Source organism: Siniperca chuatsi, linkage group LG21 (genome assembly GCF_020085105.1).
Source record: "Siniperca chuatsi isolate FFG_IHB_CAS linkage group LG21, ASM2008510v1, whole genome shotgun sequence".
In the NCBI taxonomy this organism is placed as follows: Eukaryota; Metazoa; Chordata; class Actinopteri; order Centrarchiformes; family Sinipercidae; genus Siniperca; species Siniperca chuatsi.
The window spans coordinates 4,694,078-4,720,727 of record NC_058062.1 but is presented as its reverse complement, the minus strand read 5'-3'; the positions used below and the strand labels follow the sequence as shown (position 1 = coordinate 4,720,727).

Sequence of the window (26,650 nt, the reverse complement as noted above, 5' to 3'; positions counted from 1 at the left end):
GAGTGAATACTATACATATAAACCATAGGAAGTGGAGGAGTGAACAGAAATGGATGAAGGGGAAGAGGAGGATGGACAAAGAGGAAGATAGTGAGTATAGCTAGTGTATGTGGTGTTGGTGGTTGTGTGTGAGTTGATGAATGCATGCATGTTTGGACTGTATGTGTGTGTCTGTGTGTGTGTTTGTACATGAAACCCCCTGCGAACAAACCCAATCACCTCTCACTCTCTCTCTAAATTACCTCATTTCTCTCTCTCCTCGTTTTAAGCCACCTTATTCCCCCTCCCTCTCCCCCTGCTCCTCTTCTCTCTCCCTCTCTCTCTCTCTCTCTCTCTCTCTCTCTCTCTCTCTCTCTCTCTCTCTGTGTGTGTCAGTCACAATGAACCATCTCCATCTCTCTCTCTCTCTCCCATTCCTCCTCTCTCTCTGTCTTAAGTATGAAGGGGCTGGGAGAGCTTGGCCCTCTCCCTTTCTCTTCTTCCATCTCTCTCTCCTCTTCTTCCTCCTCTCCTCCTTCTCTCTCGCGGCTCGCATTCGCTGCTGTCTCGCTGGAAGACGAGAAGGAGAAGGAGCAGGAGAAGGAGGAGGAGGAGAGGGAGGGGAGGAAATGGCGATGGGGGCATGCGGCGAGGAGGATGTCTCCCTCTCCCTCTCCCTCTCTTCTTCCTGGCCGTCGCTCGGCCCTGTGAATAGGAGCGTCTGGTTCATTTACAGGTACCTGCCATGGTTTTTTATATCCCCCTACCCTCCCCTCCCTCTCTCTCTCTCCCTCTCTCCCTCTAGTTGCCGGGTGAGATGGGGGGCGGAGGGAGGGATGCATGCATGTGGACATCATGGATGGCAGGGCAGGATCGATTAGATAGATTGACAGATGTTGCAATGCAAGCTTGCAGACAGATGTGTTTGATTCAGTGTGTTTCAATGTGAATGTGTGTGTGTGTGTGTGTGTGTGTGTGTGTGTGTGTGTGTGTGTGTGTGTGTGATGTATGTGTGTGAAGACGGACGAGAGCTGCTGCTGCACAGCCCGGTGTATGAGTAGTGCAGCCGTTCTGTGTTTCGCTGTATGAACATGTGTGTGTGTGTCGTTTTCTCTCTCTCTGCCTTGAATCTCTCTCTGAACAAACGTCCTCTAGCAATGCTGCACCGGCACAAGTGATGATTGCTGCTTTTACTGATGTGCAGATTGATTGCGTGTTTGTTTGTGTGCATGCGTGCCTATGTTTGTGTGAGTGTGTTTGTGTGCATGAATGGTGTGTTTGCTGGTGTCATAAAAACACAAAGGTATGGTAGGGAAATTTCTCTTTCCTGTTGGCTGGTTGATTGCATGTGTTCTTGTGTCCTGCGTGATGTGTTTCTTTATGTTTACCTGTGTGTGTGTGTGTGTGTGTGTGTGTGTGTGTGAGAGAGAGAGAGAGAGAGAGAGAGAGAGAGAGAGAGAGAGAGAGAGAGAGAGGAGGGAGGGAGACTGCCGACAATTTGGAAACAGCGCATGGTGAGGGAGTTTTAACGATGCAGCATGCATGACAAGTTCTAGCTTCTTTCTGACACCTCTATGGAAGCCTGCTTGGCCAAACCTGTTTAATGCCATGGCTTCTTATGTATGCAGTATGAGACACACTGTACACTGTGCTGGATTGTCCAGCTCAGTCACTTGCATCTAAGATACTGATGACAACATTGGGTCACTAAGGGCACTGAGTGGCACTATCACTGAGTCCCAGTTCAGTGGCTTGAACATCTAAACGGTGCAGTACACAAAGGTGGACCTGAAGGGCTGAACATGCTCTTCTCTCTAAATAAGATGGTAGAACCTCACAAAGAGCAAAAATAATGGTGTGTTCAGGTGTCAACTTGTAAATAAAACAAGTTTCAAAGTTTGTTACTAGGGAAATTGCTCTTAAACATCCAGCAAAGTGTAGCTACAAGTGATAAACTGGGATAAGTTTAATGATACCCAAAGTTGCATTACAAGTTTAACGAGCACATCATGGACACCTAGCAAATAGTGTTAACATTTAAGTTATATTTTTCTGTAAATCCCTGTGATTAACAACATGACCAGGCTGCTAACAAGAACAAAGCAGTGATGTTTATGCCTGGCTTCCATGATTTACACTCTACAGTAACTAATGTGTAATATGTTATTTCCCATCTTGTAAAGTTGGGAAATAGAGGATCGTCTAAACACTCCGTTAAACAGTTGACCAGTGCACAGTGGATTTGAGGACAATAGGGACTTCTAAGGATGCACTGGTTGTGAGCAAATGTAGGCTGCAATTCGGACTTCAGAGGATCCAGCCACTGAACTGGGACACCGCTAATGCCACTTAAAGTTGATGATATCCTTGAAGACAGCAAAGCCTGAGTTAGTTGTAGGCGGTGGTTGGATGGGATTCAAGGGATTATTGCCATGTATACATCCCTGAGTGGACACACAAACACACACAGACACTGTGAGTGACTATAGGATAAGTAGTACAACATAAACATGACACTCATGATCTGACACATCTTCCAATGACCGACTCTTTGTACTAAAGACACTTTATAGAACACTTGCCATAATTATTTGTTCACACTGCGAATGACTTCGCTTTGTGAGTGTCACTTTGTTCTCAGTGATTGTTGACAGTGCAAAAGGCTCTGAGTGCATCTATGCAGTGGTCCTCACAGTTTTGATTAGGCATACTTTGCATTTTCTGCTGCTTTGGTATCACCTCTCATAAAGTTTTGTCATTCCGATGAGTTAATATATCTGGTTACAAGGCACTTATAAGGCACTGTTTGTTTAAAATGAAAAAAGTCAAGACTATTACTTATGAGTTTATGATCAGCCCCAGACTTGTTGCTTGTGTTGTCTGCAGGGACAAGGCAGGCTAACAGCTACAGGGGGAATGTGATGTGTGTGTTTGCATGTTTACATTATTTTGTACCTAATTCCTAATAGTAATCTACTTTCACCAGTCAGTCTTACCCTAAGATTTGTGTGAACGTGTATGTACAGTATGTGATCATTTATTTACTAGGTCCCTCAGAGCGTTTGAGGTGTGGGCTGGGCAGCAGAGATGGAAAGAAGAGGACAGGAATGACAAAGAGACAGAGTCTTGGCAGAGACAGAGACGCTCTCACAACCTTTGGAGAGCATTGCACACTCAGTAGACTGAATGAAAGAGATCAGTTGGGGGAAATGTGATTAGAAAAGAATGAGTAGAAGTTTGGAGGACAAGCGAAGGAAGCCAGTATAGAGAGAGGTATGGAGTATTAAGGACCATCAGGATGGAAAAATGCAAAAAGAAGAAAAGCCAATAAAGAGAGAAAGAGAGAGGGATGAACAGATGGAGTGGGCTGGGACAATTTGGGTGCACGATGGGATTATCAGCATGTGGTTACAGTATGTTACAGCTGACACGGTATATATACCCCTCTGACTCACTGACTGACTGAATGGCTGTTTGGATGGTCTTTCCATTCATAACAAGAGTCTGTTAGAGGCCAGCAGCCCTTAGAGGCGGTGCTGTTTCTTACACCCGAGTGACTTAAAAGTGGCAGAGCGTCCGTGTGTGATGTGTCTGACCTCTCATGGTAGTAGGACAAGACAAGCTTCTTGTCATAGGCACATACAACACAACTGAGAAAAAATATCTATTTAAATTAAATTCTTTAACACCTTCTCAAGCATTTAATGGACTATAAAAAATGCATTATGGTAGCTACACATTTGTTTGTAAAAGTAACATAAGCCATTCAAAATGTGTGAATTTAAACATTGTCATTCAATCCTGTCTTTTTCATACTCAGATCCTCTACTTAATACCAATACAACAATGTAAAAATAATCCATTAAAAGTTAAAGTCCTGTATTCAGAATCCAACTTAAGTAAGAAGTAGTATTGTACTATAAATGTAATAAATTATCAAAAGTTAAAGTACTCGTTCTGCAGAAAAATGATCCCTGCGACCAATATTATTATATATGACATTAATAGATTATTATTACTGAAGCATTAATGCATAAGTAACATTTTATTGTTGTAGCTGGTCGAGGTGGAGCTGGTTTTAACTACTTTATACACAGTTAGGTAGTTAATTTCAGTGGTTCCCAAACTAGAGGTCGGCCCCCTCCAAAGGGTCACAAGATAAATCTGAGAGGTTGTGAGATGATTAATGTGAGAGGAAAGAAGAAAAAAACAAAACAAAGTTCTGCTACACAAATTTGCATTCATTTATTTAAAACTTTTAAAAATTGTTGGATACATTTACTTATTTGGGCCTTGAATAGTTACTTAAATAAAGTCATTGGAGCAGTTTAGAGGGGAAATGTCTCTTTGGTGGGACTGCCAACTACTCATAGACATCTGAAACGTAACAAGAGGCCTCAACTAGACATTGCTTTTTCTGTGGGGTCACAAGCCAAAAATGCTGGGAACCACTGGTTTAATCTTCAACAATGCATTGTAGTTTATAAGCTTATGTGTTTTCTATGTAAAATCTGTAAAATACCTTGCAACTTTAGTTAAATAAATGTAATTGTGTAAAAAGTACAATATTTCCATCTGAAATTCAGTTGACTAAAGTAGCATAAAATGGAAATACTTAAGTAAAGCATAAGTAATTGTGCAGTAAATATATTTAGTTACATTCAACCACTGGTTGCATATTTCCCATATGTTTGTGCCACGGGACAGAACAGAAAGTATACTATACTATACAGCCGCCACCTGTGATCATGCTGTGCCTGTTCTCTGCTGTCAGTGACTACTACCATTACATGACTTGGCTCTGGTGTGGACCTACCCAAGCAAGTTTCCCTACGTCCAGTCCTAGCTGTTGCTGAGGCAACAAGCAGCACCATCATACTGTATATAGAATCTTTTCTTCACGGAGGTTCTGGTAGAAACCAGCTCTGGGCTCGCTATCAAAAACATACAGCAAAGTGAAGTCAACACTGTACTGTAGGGAGTGTGGCATAAATTACAATTAGTGGTGGTTGGAGTTTGACTGATGAAGAATTTTAAAGACTGACAGCAATAGTTTTAAACTGAAGCTGCATTATATTTTTAAAATTAATAATCACTTTTTACATTTGACCACTCTGGATGATGCATTATTTCAATTGCAGAAATATATTGTCATCATTTCAGAAAAGCTTTTAAACAGTGTTTGGAACAGGACAGGGACACTTTACATTACTACTACTATTATTAATATTACCACTGCTACTACTATAATAATAATAGATTATTATAAAACAGTAATATATTCAAGGCTACATAAAATGTCTGTCAAATCAGGCTTTCCATAGCATTAATATAACCTTAACCCATTGTTGTTCAGATCAGTTCTACACTAAATATAAATCAAACAAACTGCATCATCTCCATTACATTACAGTTGGATGACTACTATCTATTTGGATGTCCTGTCCTAGATTTGATTTTTAAAAACAGACAAATATCAATCCAATACACTTTTTTTAACTTTATTTTTGAAGATTTTAACATGTGTAAATAATAGAAAGGAAAGCTAAATATTACTGCTCTCAGCAATCAAACCTGAGAAAAGGCATAAATAAGAACAGGAGGTCAAGATGTAATATAATTTCAAGATAAGTAATTGACAAACAAAGCAAAAAAAAACAACATGTATATTAGTTAGTATACGCACGTACATATATACGTAAATACCCGTATATGCACACAGGGGTTCCAGTTTTAATCCAGTACACTGTTGAAATGAGTTTTTGCCTGGTACTGGTGGTGATGTCATCAGAGGAGGACACAGGAAGTGGGAAGCAGACAGCAGAGGAGAGGAGTGGTGTAGTTGGGGAAGGGAAAGGTAACACCAGCAAGGTAAATGCTGGTGTTTATGGATTTTATAACTTTACTTTCCACCCATCATCTCCGTTGATTAAGGCAGAGGGTGAATGCAGATGTGCAAGGATGTACAGTACATGTCCTCTGTCTTTCATTTCTGTCTTGTGTTATTTCTAACTCTCTCTTTCTCTGTCTCCTCTCTGCTAGTGACTATATAATCAAGGAGAAGACGGTGCTCCTGCAGAAAAAAGACAGCGAGGGTTTCGGCTTTGTGCTGAGAGGGGCCAAAGGTAAGAAATGTGAAATAAACAAACATCTTGCCTTGCAGACACATTTATTGATTTAGGTATAGAAGTTCTAATCATACTGTGTGACATACTCTATCACATGCAACGCTAATACATTCTCATATTTTCATGGTGTCTCCAGCTCAGACTCCTATCGAGGAGTTCACTCCCACCCCGGCCTTCCCTGCCCTGCAGTACCTGGAGTCAGTGGACGAGGGAGGCGTCGCCTGGAGAGCTGGTCTCAGGATGGGGGATTTCCTGATAGAAGTACTGCCATGATTTACCGCTGCATTATGGGTTGGAATTGAAAGCACTGACAGATTTTCTGTAGAGGCTTCTGAACCTATAGAGAACTAAAACGCAATCACAGAAAGCAAAGATATAGTCCTCTAAATGTTTAAAAAGAAAGTTTAATCTGCATCTGGATCTGAATTGTCATCAAAATTTTCTGTTCAAAATGTTTTATTTTATCAGTGGCTCAAGGCCTCACTTTCCACCAAATTTCATCGAAAGCTGTTTGTAGGTTTTTGAGATACTTACTTCTAACAGCCTGCAAAATTATATAAAGTAATATTTCAGTCAAGCACTGTATGATTTCAAGATTCATTAAGTTGCAGACCCACTGTTATTTCATATAGATTTGTTTTTATAAATAGAGTTTGGCTGATATTAATATCCAAAAACCCTGAACTACAAGTAATCACTTTTACTGTCAGCATGTCAGTTTTCACTTCCATCTGCTTTATTGACATTAATGATGCCTAAGAACGTAAAATGCAATTGAGAAAAGAGAGTAAAAATGACAAAAAACCGTGTTATTAAACTCTTATTAACTCTTTGCCCCTCTCTGTGTCTGTGTCTGTCCCAGGTCAATGGTCAGAATGTGGTAAAGGTTGGTCACCGACAGGTCGTCAACATGATCCGGCAAGGTGGCAACAGCCTCATGGTCAAGGTTGTCATGGTAACCCGCAACCCTGACATGGAGGAAGGTTCAAGGAAGAAAAGTAAGAGTGCTACTGTAGGTGAATGCTGGTGGTAACTGAACCTTGTTATTAAACAGTTGACGGACCACTGTTGCCTTTGTCTTTTCCCTCCCCTCCAGTCCCCCAGCAGAGTAAGAGGCTGAGCACTCCAGCTATCGCCCTACGATCCAAATCCATGACCTCAGAACTGGAGGAGATGGGTAAGAAATTGGCTTAAAAAACTTTTAAGGAGTGAAAAAAGAAGGATTACAAAGAATGAAGAAGCAGACAGACAGGGAGATGTGGACAAATAAGGAGAGTGCTTTAAAGTTGAAGATGAGGAGAAAAAAAGTTACTGGGAGAAATAGATTGAGGAGATGATGAATGATAGAAACAGTGTGAAACCAGAGTTTTGGGTGTTGCTAAAGATGCTGAAAGTGTGAAGGGAAGTTGAGCTAGGGCTAATTTAGACAGCAAGAAAGTAGAGAGGGAGATAGTATAGTGACAGAAAGGAGAGCGAAAGAAAAAAGAAGATTGGCTACCGCCGTGGATGTCGGTCTCAATGCATTTCACTGTTCTTTCAGAGGTTCCACACTGTCACTTCCAGCACCCCCACTACAGGTAACCCCACCCAGACAAAGTGTCACCATCCACCCTGTGATCCCTCTCTCACTGTCCACCTCTCTTACCTCTTACCCCCCTGCACCCCCTACTGCTCCCTGGCCAGCCCACAGCTTTAACCCCAGCGCCCACAGAGCAGTCTACCAGCCCCTCTGCTCAACACACACACACAGACACTCAGCAAGTATTTGTTGCCAAGGTAACACCGCAGGGGAATGGGCGTCACCTGACAAGAGTTTTCCGGGTGCCACAAACATCATTGCAAACTGTCTGGCCTTCATGTATTAGTGAGCAAGTTGCAAAATATGTCCTTTTTTGTTGATATCTTTTGTTGAAAATGTCTTTGATTCATTTGGAAGAGATCACACCCAGGATAAAATTATTGAGATGAGTAATTTTTGAGAAAAAAAACAACTTTGTTCCAGGTCTGTTGCTATAGTAACAGCATTATGTGTAGCTATGCTTATGCCATCTCTATTTGAGGCAAAATAGTGGGAGGAGAGTGCATGGTGAGGGTCAACGCCCCCATTTGCAGTTCAGAACGTTGGCCAGTGCTTTATTGGTGATTGGGTTATATCTTCTAAACATTTATGGTGTTTGCTGTTGTTGTATCTGTCACTGCTGTCTGGTTCTGAGCATGCCCAGTAAGTGATTGATAGTGTATGAAAGCTGATGACATGTGTAGCTGCTGAAGGGGAGGGAAATCTGCAGGATTTCTCAGATCTGGTTTCAGTACTTTCTCTTACAAACAATGACTTAAACTTGCCCAAACCGGTACCCAAACTACAATAAGTCTTGCCCTGCTGCTGTAAGTCAGGATCTGACTAAAGTTTATCCTGAGTGTAGAAATCAGCCTATTGCCTAATTCCTCCCCCATCTCCTCCCCTCACCTGCCTTCTCTCTGTGGTGTGTCCTCACCTAACCAGCACAAAGCATGAGCACCCAGTCTGAAACACAGGTACCAGTTTCCTTTGCAGTCAGACACCTTTTAACTTAGATCCTCGTTGCTTTTGCTTCCTTCTGGATCAAGGTGATAGGAGCACAATGTGTGATGAAGCCATGTCAGCCCCTGCCATATGCTTATTCTAATGCATTAGAATTCATTTAGCTGTGACGGCTATTAAACTATCTCACCTCTGTGATTGGTGCAGTGTCCCAGTTCACCTAGAAGTCATGCTGCAAGATAACAAGGACATCAAAATGGAAATTATCTTGCAGTGCATTTAAGTCCACAAATTGTTGTTTTTCCAACACTAATTACACGCAAGCGTTGTTTAAATATGTTTGGACACGTGTTTCGACAAAACTGTGGCTTATTTTTCAAAGGCTTTGTGCAGTGAAGTTGTAAGTAAGAGATGAAATGAACACAAGTTCAAAACCCTTTCATGGTTGGTTTAACCATCAGACATTAAAATTTTATTTCCGTTTAATTAAGCTCAATAAACTACACATTATGAAATATAATGGCTTGAGTATAAGTATGGCAGATGACCCTTTACCTATTCAGTCCACACACACAAGCTCGCTCACACCAGTGGATGCAAACACTAAAGGGTCACCTTTAATTCCTCCTCTTTACTCCCTATGGACTTGTCCGTTTACTGTTCACTGGTTTAACCACTAACTCTTTTCTTTGTGTCCTTTGTCCTCACTTCACTGCTGGCGGGACCTTAACCATTTAACAGTGGAGAGAGGTGGGAGTCAGCTTCAGAATAATTCCACATTTGTGTGTGTGTTTTCAAGTGTGTTAGAGCAAGTAACAGCAAGAAGCATATTGTATGTGTGCAGCATATTTACTGTAACATAAGTGTGCACACTTCAGCTGTCTTAAAGTGTGGGTGTGATGTACGTTCTTTTACATCGAAGATCGAAAAGCCTGGCGAGGTGACTCAGTTTGTCAGGCTCCGGGGAATATGATTAGTATTCACTGTAACAACGCTATCGCACTTTCTCTTATGCCAAAACTTAAGTCTCCTTTTGTCCTCCTTCCAGCTGCTACCCCTTGGAAAAAAAAATCAGGTATGCTCTGGTACACTCGCTTAAGGCATTGTATTTATGTCTGTCCAAAATGTCTTGGCACTCACTGCTCAGTCACTTACAGGGCTTATTCTGAGTTTCTTTTCTTTTAGAATTTGAATCGTCACAAGTTACAGAGAAGAAGAGGACAGTCTATCAGATGGCTTTAAGTAAGGGAGCTCATGTTTGTCAGTAGATGTTTCCTGAATCTCTTTCTCACCCACCTTCATCAAGTGTGTCCTTTTCCACACATTGTTTCCTTCATTTTGTTGCTGTCCATTTTTCTGTTTTATTGCCGTGTGTCTCTTTCTCTCTCTTCCTTTCTGTCTCTTTGGCTCCCTTTTTTTCTCCCAGATAAACTAGATGAAATTCTTGCAGCAGCTCAGCAGACAATCAGCACCAATGAGGCACCGGGGACACGGGGACAGGGGCCGAAAAGAGAAAGGGGACGAAGTTTCTATGGCAATGAGGTGTGTATTGTGAAACATGTTACAGTATATTTACATGTGTCCTGAGATATGTGTGTTCCTGTGGTTGACTGTGTTGACTGGGTCTGTCATCGGGTTGAGAAGAATGCCTATTTACAATGAAATTGAGTTGTAGTAAGAGACAGCAAAGAATATGGGATATGAATTTAAAGAATATCAAAGCAAAACTAGATGCAACAGTAAAATTTGAAATCTGCACTGGGCAAGAATAATTTATTTTTTATTTTCCCTCATTCCTACATCAAAAAGTTTGAAAAGTTGAAGATATGACATGAGACCCATAGATTTGCATATACATACACTTGAGTCAGATATTATCACCTGGTCTGTTATGTACAACACATTAACCAATGTAAGAACAACACAAGAGGCATTTTGTTTTCACATTTGTGTGGACCAGAATGTCTTTTGTAACATGGTAATGTCTGCAGAAAATTTAAAGGCATGGAAATGTTGCTAAGTGAACAACTGCTGTACCAGTGAATAAGCCAATTCCTGTGTAAATAAACAGGCATGGTGGCAAAGAAGAAATGCTGTCAGTCTTTCATTCTTGACTCATTTAAACCTGCATTAAATGATATTTGTAAACAATTAACCAATCATCCAAAGGGGTCACTCATAGAGCCAAAACTACTGAGAATTAACACCAAACTCAACAACTTTTAGTCTCTTTTAGCTTTATTATTTTAGCTCTCTCGGCAACACATGTACTTTACGACTAAGTCACATGGCTCTCTCCCCTTTCTTTCACATGCTCTTTTTTTGGCATTTCAGCCAAACTACGGGGATCAGTCCGGATTGGGGATGATGTCGTCGGGGTTGGGCCTCGGCTATGACCGTGGCCAGTACACCTCAGGTCACGGCCCACAGCACGGTATGCTGCGGCAGAAATCCATCGGTGAGGCTGTCTGTTTTTTCTGTCTGCCCCTCCATCCGCCTGTCTGTCTGTCCTCTGGACCAGTAGAGGTCTACACTGCTGATCTGTTTGTGTGTGGGCAACAATGTCTTGTCTGTGGCCAAAAATATGCACACTTTGTATCTGTATCTGTAGCTGATCGTATGTTATACACTCACCTATTTAACTTACTATACCTGTACTGTAAAAATAAGATTGTCTGTGTTTGTCTTATAGTCGCCCTACTACTATTTGTTATGAACAGTAGCGCCACTAATCTCCTTGTTTTATTCTGATGGCTTATTTTCTGGTTTGTTACTTACTAAGGCTTTTGCTAACTCTTGCCCTGAAATAGTAATGTGCTCTCTGGTGACCAACAAAACAAATGCTGCTGTGTGATGCTGCCCAGTTGCTATTTGTTCGTGGAATATATAGCACTAACTGACTTACCTACTAACAGGCATAAGAATTGAGGACAGACTCGCTGACAGGTAGACGGGCAGGCAGATTTAGACAGACACTCTCCTAGTACCCCCAGCTTTCCTTTTTTCTGGCTCCATTTCCTCTCTACTTTTATTCGCTCCAAAACTTTTCAGCTTTTCACTCATCAGCCTCTCTTACTCTTTCTCCACACCATCTGTACCATCTATAAATCTCTATTTTATCCCATTTTGTTTTTTCTCCATTTGTGAATACTGCAGGGGTGCCTGAGGAGGAGAAACAGTTCCTGCATCCTCCAGCCATGAAGTTTGCTCGCAGTCTGTCGGTGCCTGGCCCAGACGACATCCCCCCTCCGCCCACCACAGCTCCACCAGACCCTCCATTCTCCTCTGCTCCACCACTAGGTTGGAGAGCTAAGTCATCCCAGCAGCCCTCTGTCTCCGTGTCCCAGTCCACATCCACCTCTGCGCACTACCAGCCCTACTCCCAGTCAGTGCATTTCACTCATGGGGGCAGGGAGAGGGCAGGTGGTCCCAGCACTGGCTCCAGTGGTGGAGCGGTGGACCACACAACCTCGTATGCACATGCAGCTGCCCATACTGCTCAAAGCAGGACTGCTTCGCGGAAGGTTGCCTATACTGGGGAGCCTGTTGGAGCTGGCATAGGGGCTGGTGCAGGGGCCAAGGCAGCAGGTCTTAGGAGAGGCTACAGCACTGCCGTCCCCCCATCCAGCATCGCCACTGTAATTCCCCAGCAACAACAGACTACCCAGAGTCAACCCCAGCGAGCAGACCGCAGTGCGGCTGGGGCTGGAGCAGGCGGTCCTAAAGGAGGGGCCCGGAGAGGTAAGGGCCCCCTGGTGAAGCAATCCAAGGTAGAGGATCTGCGCATGGGACAGGGTACACTGGGGGGCAAAGGCTCGGTGGAGAAAAGCTCCATCCCCATCCCCACCATTATCGTCAAGGCCCCTTCAACCAGCAGCAGTGGACGCAGCAGCCAGGGCAGCAGTGTGGAGGCTGACGCTCCTGCATCAGGGGAGACCGATGAAACCAAAACACCCCATGGTCCTCCTCCCTCCACTCCTGCTCCACAGCCCCCTGCCCCACCTTCCATCCCAGCACCACCGCCTCCGTCCTTGCCTTCTATCCGAGCCCATGATAATCTGGACTTTACCAGCCAGTTTGGGGCTGCCATTGTTGGCGCAGCTCGTCGAGACAGGGAACGATTTCATGAAGCCCGCAGAAAGAGTGCCTCCTTGTTTATGTCTGCTGAGGAGGATGTGAGTCTTGGGGGAGTGAGTGATGGAATAGGAGGAGTAACAAGGACTCAGGTGTCACAGCAACAGCTTAGCACACAGGCTGAAAGTTCATCAGCACGGCTGCGCCCATCCAAGTCTATTGATGAGGGCATGTTCTCTGGGGACACCTTTATCCATCACACCCGCAGTATGCCACCAGCCTTTGGCCTACCTGAGTACTCCTCACCTGCCCCAGACTATCAACCTAAGTCTGTGCCTACTGACTTGTACACAGCAGCAGGAAGGCAGCCAGCACCCTCCGCTACCACCACCTTCATTCACCCTCTAACAGGAAAGGCTCTTGACCCCACATCACCACTAGGCCTCGCCCTGGCTGCCAGAGAGCGTGCTCTGAGGGATGACAGCAGGTTAAGGAGGGGAACAGAGCACCACTTCAGCCGCCAGATGTCGAGTGTGGTGTTTCCTTCATCTACTGCCACCTCTCAGCCGGTGTCGTCCACTTCCCAGTCCTCAAGCTCCTCCTACCTGGTCACCTCGTCTTCTCTGGCTGCCACCACGCCCACTGTTGGCCGCCCACCCTCACCTAGAATCCTCAGAGGAGTTGGGAGTGTGTGGAGTGAGGAAAGTGGTGGAGGAGAGAGGGAGCGGGAAGGAGGAGGGGCTCGCGAGGGACTAAGAGTTCGCTTCTCTGAAGACAAAACGGTCCACACGCACCACTACCAGTCTCAGCCATATCAGCCAACCTACAAGGAGAGGGAGCGGGAGAGGTCAAGAGAACGGGAGAGGGAGCTGTCAAGAGAAAGAGAGAGGGACAAAGAGAGAGAGGGTTACATGAGGAGGGCAGAGCAAGCTGCTACCAACGCGGCGGCCGCTGATAGCTCTGCTCAACAAGCGTCCCAGTCTCAGCAGCCTCGGAGGCCCACTTTTCTCAGGATGGAAAGTCAAGCTGATGCCTATATCTTGTCCCTCACCCCTCCCTCTCCTCCACCTACCAGTACTCAACAGACAGTGAACACTACTGGGAGCACTGGGACTGGCCTGATGGTTCTTCCTCCCCCTGCCCCCTCAGTTGATGCAGACGATGAGTTTGTCTACGCAGACCCCCTCCCACCTCCATTAGAGTTTTCTAACAGCTTTGACAGGGGAATAGGGGGAATATCAGGGTACTCACAACATGGGATGCTCCCCAACAGCCTGACCTCCCGCCAACAGCAGGTCCCACCTCCTCCCCCTCCTCCTCCTCCACCCCCACCACCACCCCCTCCACCCCCCCAAAAAGAACCATTTGTAAGTGGGTTTCCTGCTCATACACCCCTGCCCTCACCTCAGGCAGGTGACTCCACTGCCTCCAGCCTCACATCTTATGACAGTGAGGTGGCTAACCTTACTCAGTCTGCTCCCTCCCCTCCCAAACATCTCCCAACCCACCGCCCCCTGCCTCGCCCTCTACCCTTCAGCCCACCTCGATAGCAGGACCTCCACCTCCCCCGTCAGTTTCACCACCGCCTCCTCCCGGATCCTATCACAGACCCTTCTCTATGTCCCACCCCCACCACCTTTACAACAGCTCTCACACTCCTGGGCGCTCTTCCCCCACGCCTCCCCCGCACACAGTTGCTCCTCCCCTGGCCTACCGTGGTCCCCCAGTGCCCTCTTCCACTGCTGCCACCTCTGCTCCACTTAGGGGCACTGCCTCATACGCCATGACCGCTAGCTGTGCCGCTACAACCACTGCTGCTGCCACCACAACAAGCACCTCCACTCAGCTCTACCAAGAGCGAGCACACACCACACATACAACATCCTCCACCGCCATCATGGGCAGTCGCAGGACAGGGGAGCACCACCGTCCTCCCCCTGCTACTAAAAAAGGAGAGTCCCAGGAGACAGTGGTCGACTCTGGGATTGAAGAGCTGGACAGCCGCAGCAGCAGTGACCACCACCTGGACAGTATCCTGGCTCTAAGTGGAGCCAGTGTCCGGGGAGAAAGGCTGGACCGAGGGGAGAGAGGAGGTGGAGCTGGAGGACGGATGGGAGGGGGAGGAGGGACAGGGGAATCAGAAAGGGGAGGGGATTTTCTGGAGTCTTACATGAGCTACCTGGACGGACAAACTTTTGAGATGCAGAATGCCACAGCAGCAGCCTCCACCTACCCAAAAACCAACAGGTTCAGAGAGGGAGGTCGCACCAGTGATCTACACAGACAGACCAGCACCGCTCCTGCATCCTTCCACTCCCACAGACGAAGGGATGAGCAGGAAGAGGACGAGGCCGAGGAGGGAGTGGCAGAGGATGAAAGTGGCCAGGATGGGTACGGGGTGAGGGACATGCAGAATTTGGGACGTCCCATTTCACCGTACTTTGATCGCCCTCGCACTCCTGAAATGAAGCCTCTCTGGGGCGAGGGGCAGATGACCGGTGACGTAGGAGGCCAGTCCGGGGCACTTTTAGAGGGGAAGAAGATTTACCCTCCTGCATCCAGTATGAAGCCCAGCATCATAAATGAGCTGAGCAGCAAACTACATCAAAGAAGCAAGGACAGCTGGAGCAGCCAGAGACCCCTGAGCAGACACAGGTACACATCAGTGAAAACTCTGGCTTTGTTTTTTAGTGTCACAGCATGAACTACATTTTTTGTTGTTGTTGAGGCACGGCATTGTCATTCTATTCATGTTTCACCTGTGTGAACGTATCAGTGTGCCACCAGTGAGTTCTTTACCTCCCACGATTGATGTTCAAGCCGTCTGTACTATCTGTTTATGTCTTGTGTAAGTGTTGTCTATACTGTGTAAACTTCTTCTCTTTTATTTCTCTGGCTTTTTCCATGTGTTTCTCTCAGAAGCAGAAACAGGTAATAGAGCCACTTCCACACTCCTTTTTTCTGTCAGGAAGAACATAAAACTTTGACATCTGCTTGAATTTACAGCCTCTTGTGAGCCAGTAAGGAGGGAGAGGAAACCTTGTTAAACTTGAAACATCTACAATGTTAACTGATTGATTGTACACAGTCCAGATGTTGACAGTAAAATCATTTTAATCCACAGGTTTTAAAAATAGCTGGACAATATTTTATAAACATTTCCCTTAATGTGTGTGCACGTTTTTCATTTTATCGTTTTTTGTTTTCGATCATGGTTTTCTCTTGTAACAATTTCTCTCCCTCTCCATTCACAGATTTTCAGAAGACTCAGCCTCAGCTCTGAGCCCTCCCTCAGCTCGATCCCAGTCACCGTCTCCAATCTCATTATCGCAGCCATCGTTATCCCCGTCCCCCACCCCCGCCTCCCAGTACCCCAACTGGGGACGATCCCCATCTCCACAGCCTCCAGCTTCTTCTCAGCCTCCACGTTCCCATTCCCCGCTGTCCCCAACCTCTTATTCCCCTTATCCCACATCCCCAAAACACAGACCTGTCTACCGGACCAAAGCCCTAGAATTCCAGTTCATACCTAGTCGCGAGTCCCGTAAAGCAGAATCACACATGCTTCAGCGTCGACGAGCACCCAGCCCCCTCATCTCCCCGTCAGAGAGGCCCAAACTGGGTCCACCACGGCCATCATCCCTTCCGCTTCTCCCTACCACACCCCTATACAGTGCCATCTATGACCTCCGAGGTTCAATCACCCCACCATCACCTGGGAACCCTCTTGGAGATCCTTACTTCTCGCCCTCACCTCCCCTGTTTGCCCCCTCTGGTGCCCCTCCTCCTCCAAACTCCACCTTAGTCGTTTCTCGATCCCTCTCTCCAACTCACTTCCTGTCTGGGACCTCTTCTCCACCCCTGCACCCTCTTCCTCCACCTACCTGTCTGAGTTACCCCCATTTACCGCCCCCTTCCCCTACAAAGCCTTTTGCCTCCAAGCCGCTGCCATACTGGACCAAGTATGACGTCGCAGACTGGCTAGGATACCTGAACCTGGGTGAGCACAGAGAACGTTTCCTGGACAACGAGATTGACGGCACCCACCTGCCCTCCCTAACCAAGGATGACTATTTGGATTTGGGTGTGACACGTGTAGGCCACCGCATGAACATAGAACGGGCCCTGAGGAGCGTAATGGACAGGTATGGCTGCAATTGTACAGGCTGCTGAAAAACACAATTGACCACTGCAACTAATTTATTAGATTGGAAGAGTCGCAATACAGAGAGTAAGCACAGATTATCCTTAAAAGCGTCCTGGCAGGACCATCTCAATTGTTTGCAATTGATTACACGCATTTCTCTCTGAGTTTACATTTTCAAACTTTTCACACAGCTCTCTTTACCAACATGCAGCTCAACACAACACACATCTCATAATGAACTCTTGTACCATAACATTTGTGTTCCAACGAGAAAACTTGGTCACTTATCACACAATGACCTAAAAAAACACCAACAACCAGTAGCATTACAAATTGTATTACTTTTGTCTTTGTAGTAGCTTTTATTTATTTATTTTTTTCATAAAGAAAGACTTATTACAAAAAAAGAATAACACCACTTAACTGCATGGATTCTGCTACCTTATGGCATATGTTACAGAAATTAATCAGAAATGCTACAATATCCTTAAGTAGGCTTTTCCCCCCTAAACTGAAGTAATTCCAGAAATGCAATACATAACAAACATGTATATAGGATAGCTACAGATATAGATTTACAGCAGTGCTAATCAAGCCTTCTGCATTTGGCCAGAAATTCTCATCCACATCACACCTTATGTCCTTCTATCCTCTCTTGTCTCCTTTCCTCACATGTCTTCCATAGAGGTGTTCCAGGAATGAAATGAGGCACTCAGTGCTGTATGGCCCAATTAGCTGTTTATGTATTTTTCTTAGATGTAGATGTAGCAGAATGTAGCAAATTGGAGTCTAATTTACAGTAATTTTGTGTTATGTTTTGAATATACATTTAACAGTTTTAAAAACAGTATGTAAACATTTGCAAAATGGTCTGTAAATATAGAGTTTATGTTGTGGTTGAGTTTGAGTGAGAATGAATGAAACTTGTGAAGATGCGGCCATTGAATGCATTCTGTATAATGATATAAGTAAAGAAAAGTTATCCACAGTTTCATCCATAAACTAGACTGCTGCTGTACTGACTCTGTGAAGAATTTTGTAAAGGTGAACTCAGTATTGAGAAATGTGTATAACCAATTGTAAAAAACTGTAATCTATAATAGTCAAGTCTATCTTAACAACACTTGAGGTCCTCTTGTAGTCCAGGCTGGTCAGTGATTTGAATCTAAACAGAGAGCACAGCTCACAATGTGACTGTAAGGGAGCACCCAGGTGCTGTTAAGTACTTTGAACACTATTATACTACTAATATAATTACTTTAATCAGATAAGACCATGACTGAGATAATTGGTTACCCCAAGTCACCCCAGTGTTATATTTAGTTCTAGTGTTAAAATTAAGACACCATAGAATCTTCTCCTTCCCTTTTGTCATTCAGCTTGTTGTCTGTCATTCGGGATAAACATGTCAGGCCATTCACTCCATTCACCATCTGCCCTTAACTCCTAAAAAGCTTTACATTCATTTGCATTGGAAGAACAGTGCCCTCTCCCTGTTTTGTGCTGTAAAGCATTTCAGTAGTTTTCACTACACTCACATAGAGTAGTGAGTGTAGTGAAAGCAACACAGTTCAAAAACAGAGGCTGTGAAACTCTAGCCTGACATTGCCAGACCAATTTGCAAATGCAAGTTAGTAAATAGACTACAGCGTGCAGAGATGAGTTGTGATGGTGTAGCATTGATATGTCTGTGAATGAGTGTTGCTGTTTTTGCCATTAGAATCAAGAGGTCCAGTTTGTTTAATACTGACACGATAGCAGATTCAACAGAATGTTCCACATCAGCAGCAGACATCTTGGTTGTTTACAAAAATGCTTCAACGGCGTCCTTTGTACAGTCATCGTATTAAACCCGCCCCATATTAGATAAACATTTGTGACTGGCCCGAACCGGGCCAGGTCGGCTGGAAATCTGTCTGAACCATGGTTGTATAAAGAGCACTGGATACAGCGTCAGAGGCGGGGCCCTGTTCATTCCTATGAAAGATGCTTAGTGGTGCTTGAAGCCAAAAAAGTTCAACTTCCAGGTGTAAAATTACCCAGATCTTCATCATAGCTTCCACATCTGTGCAGCCCATAGAGCAAGCACACTAGCATTTCCTTTAATCCTGCCTCCGAACAAGCAGTCCCGTGGCTCTGATGCGTGTTCATTATGCCTAGGAAAATAACTCTGGATTCAGCTATTAGTAAATTTTACTTTTAGGACATAATGATTTAAATAAGGGCTATTTAAGTGTTCGTACTGGGAAGCTGATGTATCTTTAAAAAAAAAGATCTGCTGATTTACAGATGTCTCTTTGTGAATCTATGTGAGTCTGTGGGAAGGGGGGCTTGGTCTGAATGAGAAGGGGACCAGATGCATCTGCCAGAGCAGATAAAACATAAGCTCGCAGATTCATCTGGTTCCCAGGCTTTGTAAACTCCTCAGTGTTAGTCTCATTAGTTTATAGTACTGTTAGTCTGGTTATGATTTGTTGATTTTAAAATGCTACGTTACACTTAAAGTGTGGATTGAAAAATGCTCCACCTCCGTGTTGAGCTATGTCTGCAATGCAGCCAAAGAAATGACTGTGGCTGTTGTCAGTCATCAGGTGTGTGATGACCAATGTTTTCCCAATCTAATCAGTCATGTAGCGAGTCCACAGAACAATAGCTACTATACCTTCCTAATGAACAAATAATTATTTCCATTTAAAAAAAACATGAATCACGCAAGTGAACAACTCATTGTCAACTATGCAACAAAACCACAAACACCATTCATTATCATTCCACAAAAAACACCAAACGTCAGTTGTGTCCTATGTTTGTTCTTCCGTCCTCAGGTTGTCCAGCAGCCCATTTCCGATTTCTGTTCTCTCACCTCGGGATGGACAGACTGAGAGGAGAAGGGACGATGGGAGTCGGAGCTGAGGTTGCAAACGCAGAGGCAGAAAGAGAGAGTAAGAAAGAAGGAGGGGTTGGAGTCAATGAGGGAGGAAGACACAACTGCTGCTATCCATGGTGGATTCACACAACAAATGAGGGGGGAACAGATTTCACACAGAGAGCGACGGAAAGAGGGAGTCAAGTCCCAAAGGGAGATGGAAACACAGGGATGGAAAAAGGGCTGACGATCCATAAAGACACCGGCTGGCGCTCCCAAGTTGTGGCAGGCTGATTTACACAAGTACACTCCCCGTATTCATGCATGGTCACACCAATCAACAAACAAGTAACACAAACACACTTTCATCCAAAATGCATATGAAGAAACTATGGCTGCAGCGGAGTGAAAAATAGTGATGAAAACGAACCAAATACATAAGAGGAACAATCAAAAGCCAGTTAGATTCATTCATTTTTTTATTTGAGCAGGTTGTGTTGATGGCGAGCTGGAGAAGATAAAGGTGTCCTTCATCGTGCCGCCATCTTGTTGAATAGTCCTCTTACCCCTCAGCTGGCTGGTTAAATCTTTTCAGGTTTAAGAGTGGAACCCACCAAGAATATTTAGAGTGCAATCAATGACAACCCCTCCCTGTGTGAATGGATGTTAGGATGTTTAAAAGGTGTCTGAATATCATGGAAGATGAATATTTGAGGGTGAATGGGTGTGAATGTCTGCAGGAATAAGGCTTTGTCTGTCTGCATGAACATAGGACGACGCAGGGCAGTATATCATGACAGCTTCCACGTCTTTTAGAGGTGACGAGGGCACAGACGGATAACTTGCATCCTTGGTTCAGGCCAAGGATGCTGGCTGTGTGTTTGGCTTTGATTGGTTATGTCTTGTTTTTACCTCATCACTGGTAGGGCTCTGTCCTCATGGCAGGTCCTGTGATCAGGATCTTATGTGTTTCTCTATAGCTCTTTATCATCTTAAGTCTTATAATGACATATATACAGACTGGTCACTGTATCACAAATTTGTAGCAAAAATAAGTGCCCAGACCAACAAAAAAAAGACAAAAAATAGAAAAATAGAAACACACTGATACGCACACACAGGCACCTGAGTTACTACTATACATGCCTGCATGCATACACCAACATGTAGACACACACACACACACACACACACACACACACACACACACACACACACACACACACACACACACACACACACACACAAGCACTTACAAGTGATTGTGTTAGAGTTTATGGGACACCTTATATATAGACACACACTATATGTTTGGATCCACGATGTACTTATACAAAAGGAGACAGACTGTGCTTTCAACTGTTAGACGGGATATGTGACAATGTGAAGAGAAATTTCCCAGAGGATTTTATTTAACGAGAAAGACTTCCTTAGTGTCGAGGCAACTGTTGTACACCCATTCAGACCTTCCGTCCGAGGGAGACTGAAAAGGAGAGGGGAGGGGAAGAGGAAAAACTGCCATTTTCTTGCTCTTTCCCACCCAATCCCCCCTGCTCCTTCCAGGAGAGGCCCCTCTTTCTCTCGACAAAAGCCAGGAGGAAACAAGCAGCCACCCGGCTGAGGGGATCTGAGAGAAACGCTTATATCGAGTTTTAATACTATGATTGTTCTTACACTTTTTAAACTTTAAATGGGAATACTGGAATACTGATATTGATATGAAGAGATTTAGTGTTACTATTTATCATTACTATCATCGTCCTTACTGTTATAATAACTTCAGAGAGTTCCTGGTTTCTGCCTTTGGTGGCTGAGATGGCGCTCTTGTTCTGACTGTGTAGTGAAGATAATTGTGGTTGGTTATATATATATATCTATATATATATAGATATATATATATGTAGGTATTTTTTGATTGAAAGATGCATATTACCCTTAACATTGCTTCTATGTGACAAGAAGCATTGCAACTTAATGTGAGTCACTTCCTTTTACTTTTTCCTTACTGTTTTTCTTTTGTCAGACTAAAAAGCTTTAATCAAAATTACGTGTTGACTTTTTTGTCCTCAAAATATGATTTCCTCACTCTTTTAAAAGTTTGTTGCCACTTAACATGGAGATGCTGAAAATGTAGCAACTGTTACTCTGCGGATGCCCACTATTTTTTCAATTCTGGATAACAGCCACCCCCTTTTGATTGATCGCATAAACAAATTTCATTCTTCTTCTTCTATGTCTTGATGTGCCATATTGCAATGAAGTCCTTTTATTTTCCCATCAGCTTTTACTGCACATTTACATCACATTATAACCTCAGTCCTGCTTTTCTCACTGTTGCTGAGATCAAATATAAGGGCTCTCTCATGACCTCTCTACCTTGAACAACACTTCACCTCTCCTGCTGCTTTTGAGTCCTCGAAACATATCAAACGTGCGTTTTACACCGGGGCATCGATGGGGAGTTTACTCTCCTCCTGGCCCTGCTATCCTCAGTCTGTTTTTGCAAAAAGATAGATGAGTTTTCATAGGTCATGTTGCTCAAAGTGCACATACACACAGGCTACAAATGTGAATGAACAATGGTCATTAAGGGGGGATTTGTCTCTGTAATTGCTTTGTGCTGGTGGTCAAGGAGAGATTATATTTGAATGAAAAGGCAAATAGCAATAAGGACGATGAAAATAATGGTCATCTAATTATGGTTTAAGATGTAAAAAAAGTCTCAAAAGTTCTAAAGAATCTCTGTCTTCCAAATAATGTTTAACATGAAAAGGTACAATGTATTTATTTAACTATTCTGCTTTCTGTACAGTTCGACCCGTTCTCTACAGCTGCCCCCTTCCACTGTTAATGACCTGACAGTATTAAGAGCTCCAGTCTATTTTCGCTCATTTGCATCTTCTTGTTTGTAGAAAGCGCCTTCTGCAGTCGATGACATGTGCCAGTATGCTCACAGCTCATTGTTTATTACCAGCATATTATGCAATGACCCTATTTCCATTAGCAACTGTGGCTTTTTTACATTTCCCTTTAGAGGTATTGAAGTAATTTTCAGCCAAAAAGGGGCCGTTTCTGGAAGGGTGAACAAGCAGAATGTGGCTTCCTGTCCAAACTCAATCCACAGCCAGATTCTACTTGTTTCTATCCGGTCTCTAAAAAGTTTGCTAGTGTAAATAGGGCCAATTAATGACTTTGGATAAGACATTTTAAAAACATCTCTTGCTGATACAATGATCTTGTCAAGTGAAACTGTTTTTGGAGAATTGTTTTTAATCCTTTTGCATTTAGTAGTGATGGCTCATTGTTGCTGTCAGGAGAAAAAGCAAGATCTGAGGGAATCGGTCTGACTCTGTAGAAAGCATTTCTTTTCCTTTAAGAGATCTTTTAAAAAATGAGAATATGAACTGATGAAAGGTAACTTACAGAATATACATGTATATGTTATATGCATATACACACATTCATATAAACATATGAATTTCAAATGTTTTAAGAGATAATAAATTGTTAGAATTATAATAAAGATACAGAAACAAAGTTGTAATTTATGTTTTCTGATTTCTTGAATCAAACATGTTTCATTTCCATCTGGACACTGATACTCACCCTGTGGACCAAGACAATGGTTTCTCAATCTTTTCTACTCCCTGACTCACTTCATAGGTCCCAGATTTGTCATTACCCCAGATGTCATGTGAATTTAGTGTATGACATACTATTGTACTGTTTTAAATAACATTGAGGGAAATCAAATGGATTATAGAGTGTATATGTCCTTTCAAATTAGCTATGTCATCAAAAGGAGCCAAACTATGTGTGAAACTTTCACTTGTCAAACACATTTTATATAAAATATACATTTTTAATATAAAATGATTGATTTGCATTGTGCACACAGCTGAAAGGGGTTATAGCTTGCCACACTGTTCTTTATACTGTATGAGTGAAAGTATGTGTTCAGCCCTATACTCGTTTTTGATCCGACTGGACATAAAAGGTTGGTTTCTAACATTTGTTTTGATCATCAGATGGATCATACGGTACATTGAACACTACAGTATTGTTCCCCTGTATTTCTTCATTTAAAAAAGGGTGCAGCATTCTTTTGAGGCTTAGCAAAAAGATTTTTCCTAATGTACACAATAAACACTCCATATTTTAAAATTTTGAGAGGTTTTTAATTACAAAAAAAAGGTATATCATGATTTTAAAATTAAATTTCAATATCAGCACTATTACCCTGGTTTGCACATTTTTCCTGTATCCTGTATTCAGCCATTTGAAAACTGGTTGTTAGCCCCTTATTTACCAACCACTCATCTTCTTACCTTCTACTTTAAGTATGTATTGGTATAGGCATTTTGTTGATATCCTGTATATACACACACTAAATAATTACATTAGTAATTTGTTGGTTAAATCTAGTTTTACCAGTGTTGCACGTAACAGCGTACAGACAAATCTAACATTAAAGTGACTCAAGTTAACCTTGAAACACACCTAGTGTTCATGACTTGGGGTTGTCATTTGATTTACACTTAAATCAAAATCCAGTCACTTCAGTATCCGGTTCTTACTGCTATGAGTTAAAAAATAATCTAGTATAAAATTTGTAAAAAAAAAAAAAAGTGAAGAAACAAAATAAACTAAGATGCAGTGTTTAATTTGATTAATCAGAGCAAATACAGAATATAATGCTTACTAAAAATTCATATAGTAACGAAAACATGCATGTAAATGACATTACACCCTGGTTATAAAAAGCAGATGCTGCTTGCCGGAGGACCAGTACCTGGAAAAACAAAACAAGAAAAACAGGAAACAACGGTCAGACAAACGCTTCAAAAAAGCATAATCATAATCTTACAAAAGGTTAAAAAAAAATGTTTTTAGCAATCATCTCCTCAGACTCTGCCTTGTCAAGGGCAGAGCTGCACTTCTGTCAACACTGATTTTCTGAGCCCAGTGCAATACATCACAAGAGATCAGCATTCACACAGAATTGGCTATTAAAGCCCAAAATGTAGTGTTATGACACAAACCTGATTTAACTCCAGTCTATGAGTGGCTTCACTTCCTTAAAGACCTGAAAAAATACAGAAGCAAGAGTTAGTGTTGTTATAATTCTCACTTTTGAACATCATTCGTTTATTTGCTCCTCAGAAACTCTGGCTTGTCAGGGCCAAAGATGCACTTTTGTCTTCATACAGATTCAGAGCCCAGTGCAGGTCATCAGGGGAGAGGGACAGCTAAATCTACACAAATGTTTGAGTTTAAACAGTTTGCAGGAATTAATGTAATCCACACATAAATGGCTACTGAGCTGCAGTAGCTGATATGTACAAGTATAGCTAGTTTCACTACAATACTCTCCTAAACATCTATCCAAGCAATAAACTACACATTTAGTATACAATAGTGTAAAGTCACCTTACCATTTCCACAGTGATGTTGCGCTCGAAGCAGACCACTTGACAGTACTTACTTTCAACGAAGACGTATTGTGGCAAGATGCATCAATGTTTTCCTTCAATGCACCAAAAATCCCACGCCCACCATGAACAAGGACTAAGTCTGCTTTGAGCGCAACATCCCTGTTTCTATACCCACAGCACCCCATCCTCACTTCTGCCTAATTTAGAAGTCATATTTTTTATGTCCTTGACAGAAATGTTAGTATCTGATTTGACTCTCATGGAGTTCATGTGTAAAGTCATGAGTGTCCATTGCCCTCCAGTGTTCTGAGTTCATAACTACACCTTTGTATATTATGAACATTTCATTTTCAAAAAGTTTTCACCAGAAGATAGCTAGATAGATATCTCCACAGTTGGTAGAGTTGATGGTTGCCATAAGAGCATTTATAATGATTTACACACCAGTTTGGTTCCAAGTCGAGTCTGGGAGTGGTTTCACTTGTTGAAACTGACCTGAAAGGACAAAAGCACGTGTTACTGGGTTGTTGTCATGACCATAATCTTAAAGACCAACATTAACTAGTTTTCTCCTCAGAAACTCTGGCTTGTCAGGGCCAAAGATGCACGTTTATCTCCATACAGAATCAGAGCCCAGTGCAGGTCATCAGGGGAGAGGGACAGCTAAATCCACGTTTTAGATAATATACCATATGACCATATACAAGCCACATTTAATTTACTGTTTAAATATTATACAACGCAATCATTAATGTTTTGCTGCTGTTTATCTTCTGATTACTATCTGTAGCTCATCACACTGTTAGCTACCATGCTAATGTAATCTGTTAGGCTTACCACGTGGAGATAGGCCCACAGTGTTACTAATTGTCCGGCTAATTCACTAAACAGCAGTAACGGGCGACAACCAAACCCAATTCAGAAATGTGTCAGTTTAATGTCGCCATGTTCAACACCAGACAACACGTGTCCTATAAACGACTTAGTGGCCACATGCTTTGAGTCGTAGCCACATGTCACTGTGTGAAGTTCGGCATACAATTCGTCCACCAACGTCCTCTAATATTTTCATAAACCACTCAGCTCTCACTAACGCCCTCCGTTGTTTGTTACTGCTAAGGTTAATCAAACCGAATCTAAGTTTAGTAACGTTACAATTCGCAGCAATGAATGTTAACGTTATCCATTCACATAACAGAGAGGCGGAAGGTTATGGTACTTAATGTGTGACCCGTTATCACTACAATACTTTATTAATTTAAATACACCGTATGACAAAAAGAAACGTCACCTTGGTGAAATTCATAATTTAATCTAAACTTACCAGTTACTCCAACGATGTTACGCTCACGGGAGACAGCAACCAACTGACGACGACCGGTGCTGCTTCTTCGTCTTTTGAATATCGGCGGTTAACAGCCAGTTTATAAGTACATTACCGCCACCTACAGGACTGGAGTGAAATGACTAGCAAACAAGGCTTTGGCCAAACTCTCTCTG

The 26,650-nt window shown here is 43.1% G+C and overlaps 1 protein-coding gene, 1 long non-coding RNA gene and 3 other non-coding genes across 5 annotated transcripts in view; 1 reads left to right on the top strand and 4 right to left on the bottom strand.

Moving 5' to 3' along the window:
* shank1 (SH3 and multiple ankyrin repeat domains 1) overlaps positions 1 to 23,259 on the top strand; it is a 57,373-nt gene extending 34,114 nt beyond the window's left edge. Inside the window, 14 exon segments of the mRNA XM_044180122.1 lie at positions 6,022 to 6,104; positions 6,244 to 6,368; positions 6,970 to 7,105; positions 7,204 to 7,284; positions 9,370 to 9,378; positions 9,677 to 9,703; positions 9,814 to 9,870; positions 10,055 to 10,170; positions 10,963 to 11,086; positions 11,785 to 14,181; positions 14,184 to 15,357; positions 15,622 to 15,633; positions 15,957 to 16,847; positions 19,675 to 23,259. Of these exon segments, the coding sequence (XP_044036057.1) occupies positions 6,022 to 6,104; positions 6,244 to 6,368; positions 6,970 to 7,105; positions 7,204 to 7,284; positions 9,370 to 9,378; positions 9,677 to 9,703; positions 9,814 to 9,870; positions 10,055 to 10,170; positions 10,963 to 11,086; positions 11,785 to 14,181; positions 14,184 to 15,357; positions 15,622 to 15,633; positions 15,957 to 16,847; positions 19,675 to 19,762 (5,320 nt within the window). The 3' untranslated portion in view covers positions 19,763 to 23,259.
* A 1,098-nt stretch (positions 23,260 to 24,357) lies between these two features.
* LOC122868331 lies at positions 24,358 to 26,570 on the bottom strand. Its single transcript, XR_006376081.1, has 4 exons — positions 26,475 to 26,570; positions 25,595 to 25,645; positions 24,758 to 24,801; positions 24,358 to 24,507 (listed from the first exon to the last, which is right to left on the bottom strand). It is a non-coding gene; the product is annotated as an uncharacterized LOC122868331 (long non-coding RNA).
* LOC122869610 lies at positions 24,613 to 24,702 on the bottom strand. The gene has a single exon (XR_006376367.1). It is a non-coding gene; the product is annotated as a small nucleolar RNA SNORD88 (small nucleolar RNA).
* On the bottom strand, positions 24,868 to 24,959 carry LOC122869609. Its single transcript, XR_006376366.1, has one exon. It is a non-coding gene; the product is annotated as a small nucleolar RNA SNORD88 (small nucleolar RNA).
* Positions 25,717 to 25,808, bottom strand: LOC122869608. Its single transcript, XR_006376365.1, has one exon. It is a non-coding gene; the product is annotated as a small nucleolar RNA SNORD88 (small nucleolar RNA).
* Positions 26,571 to 26,650: the final 80 nt, after the last annotated feature.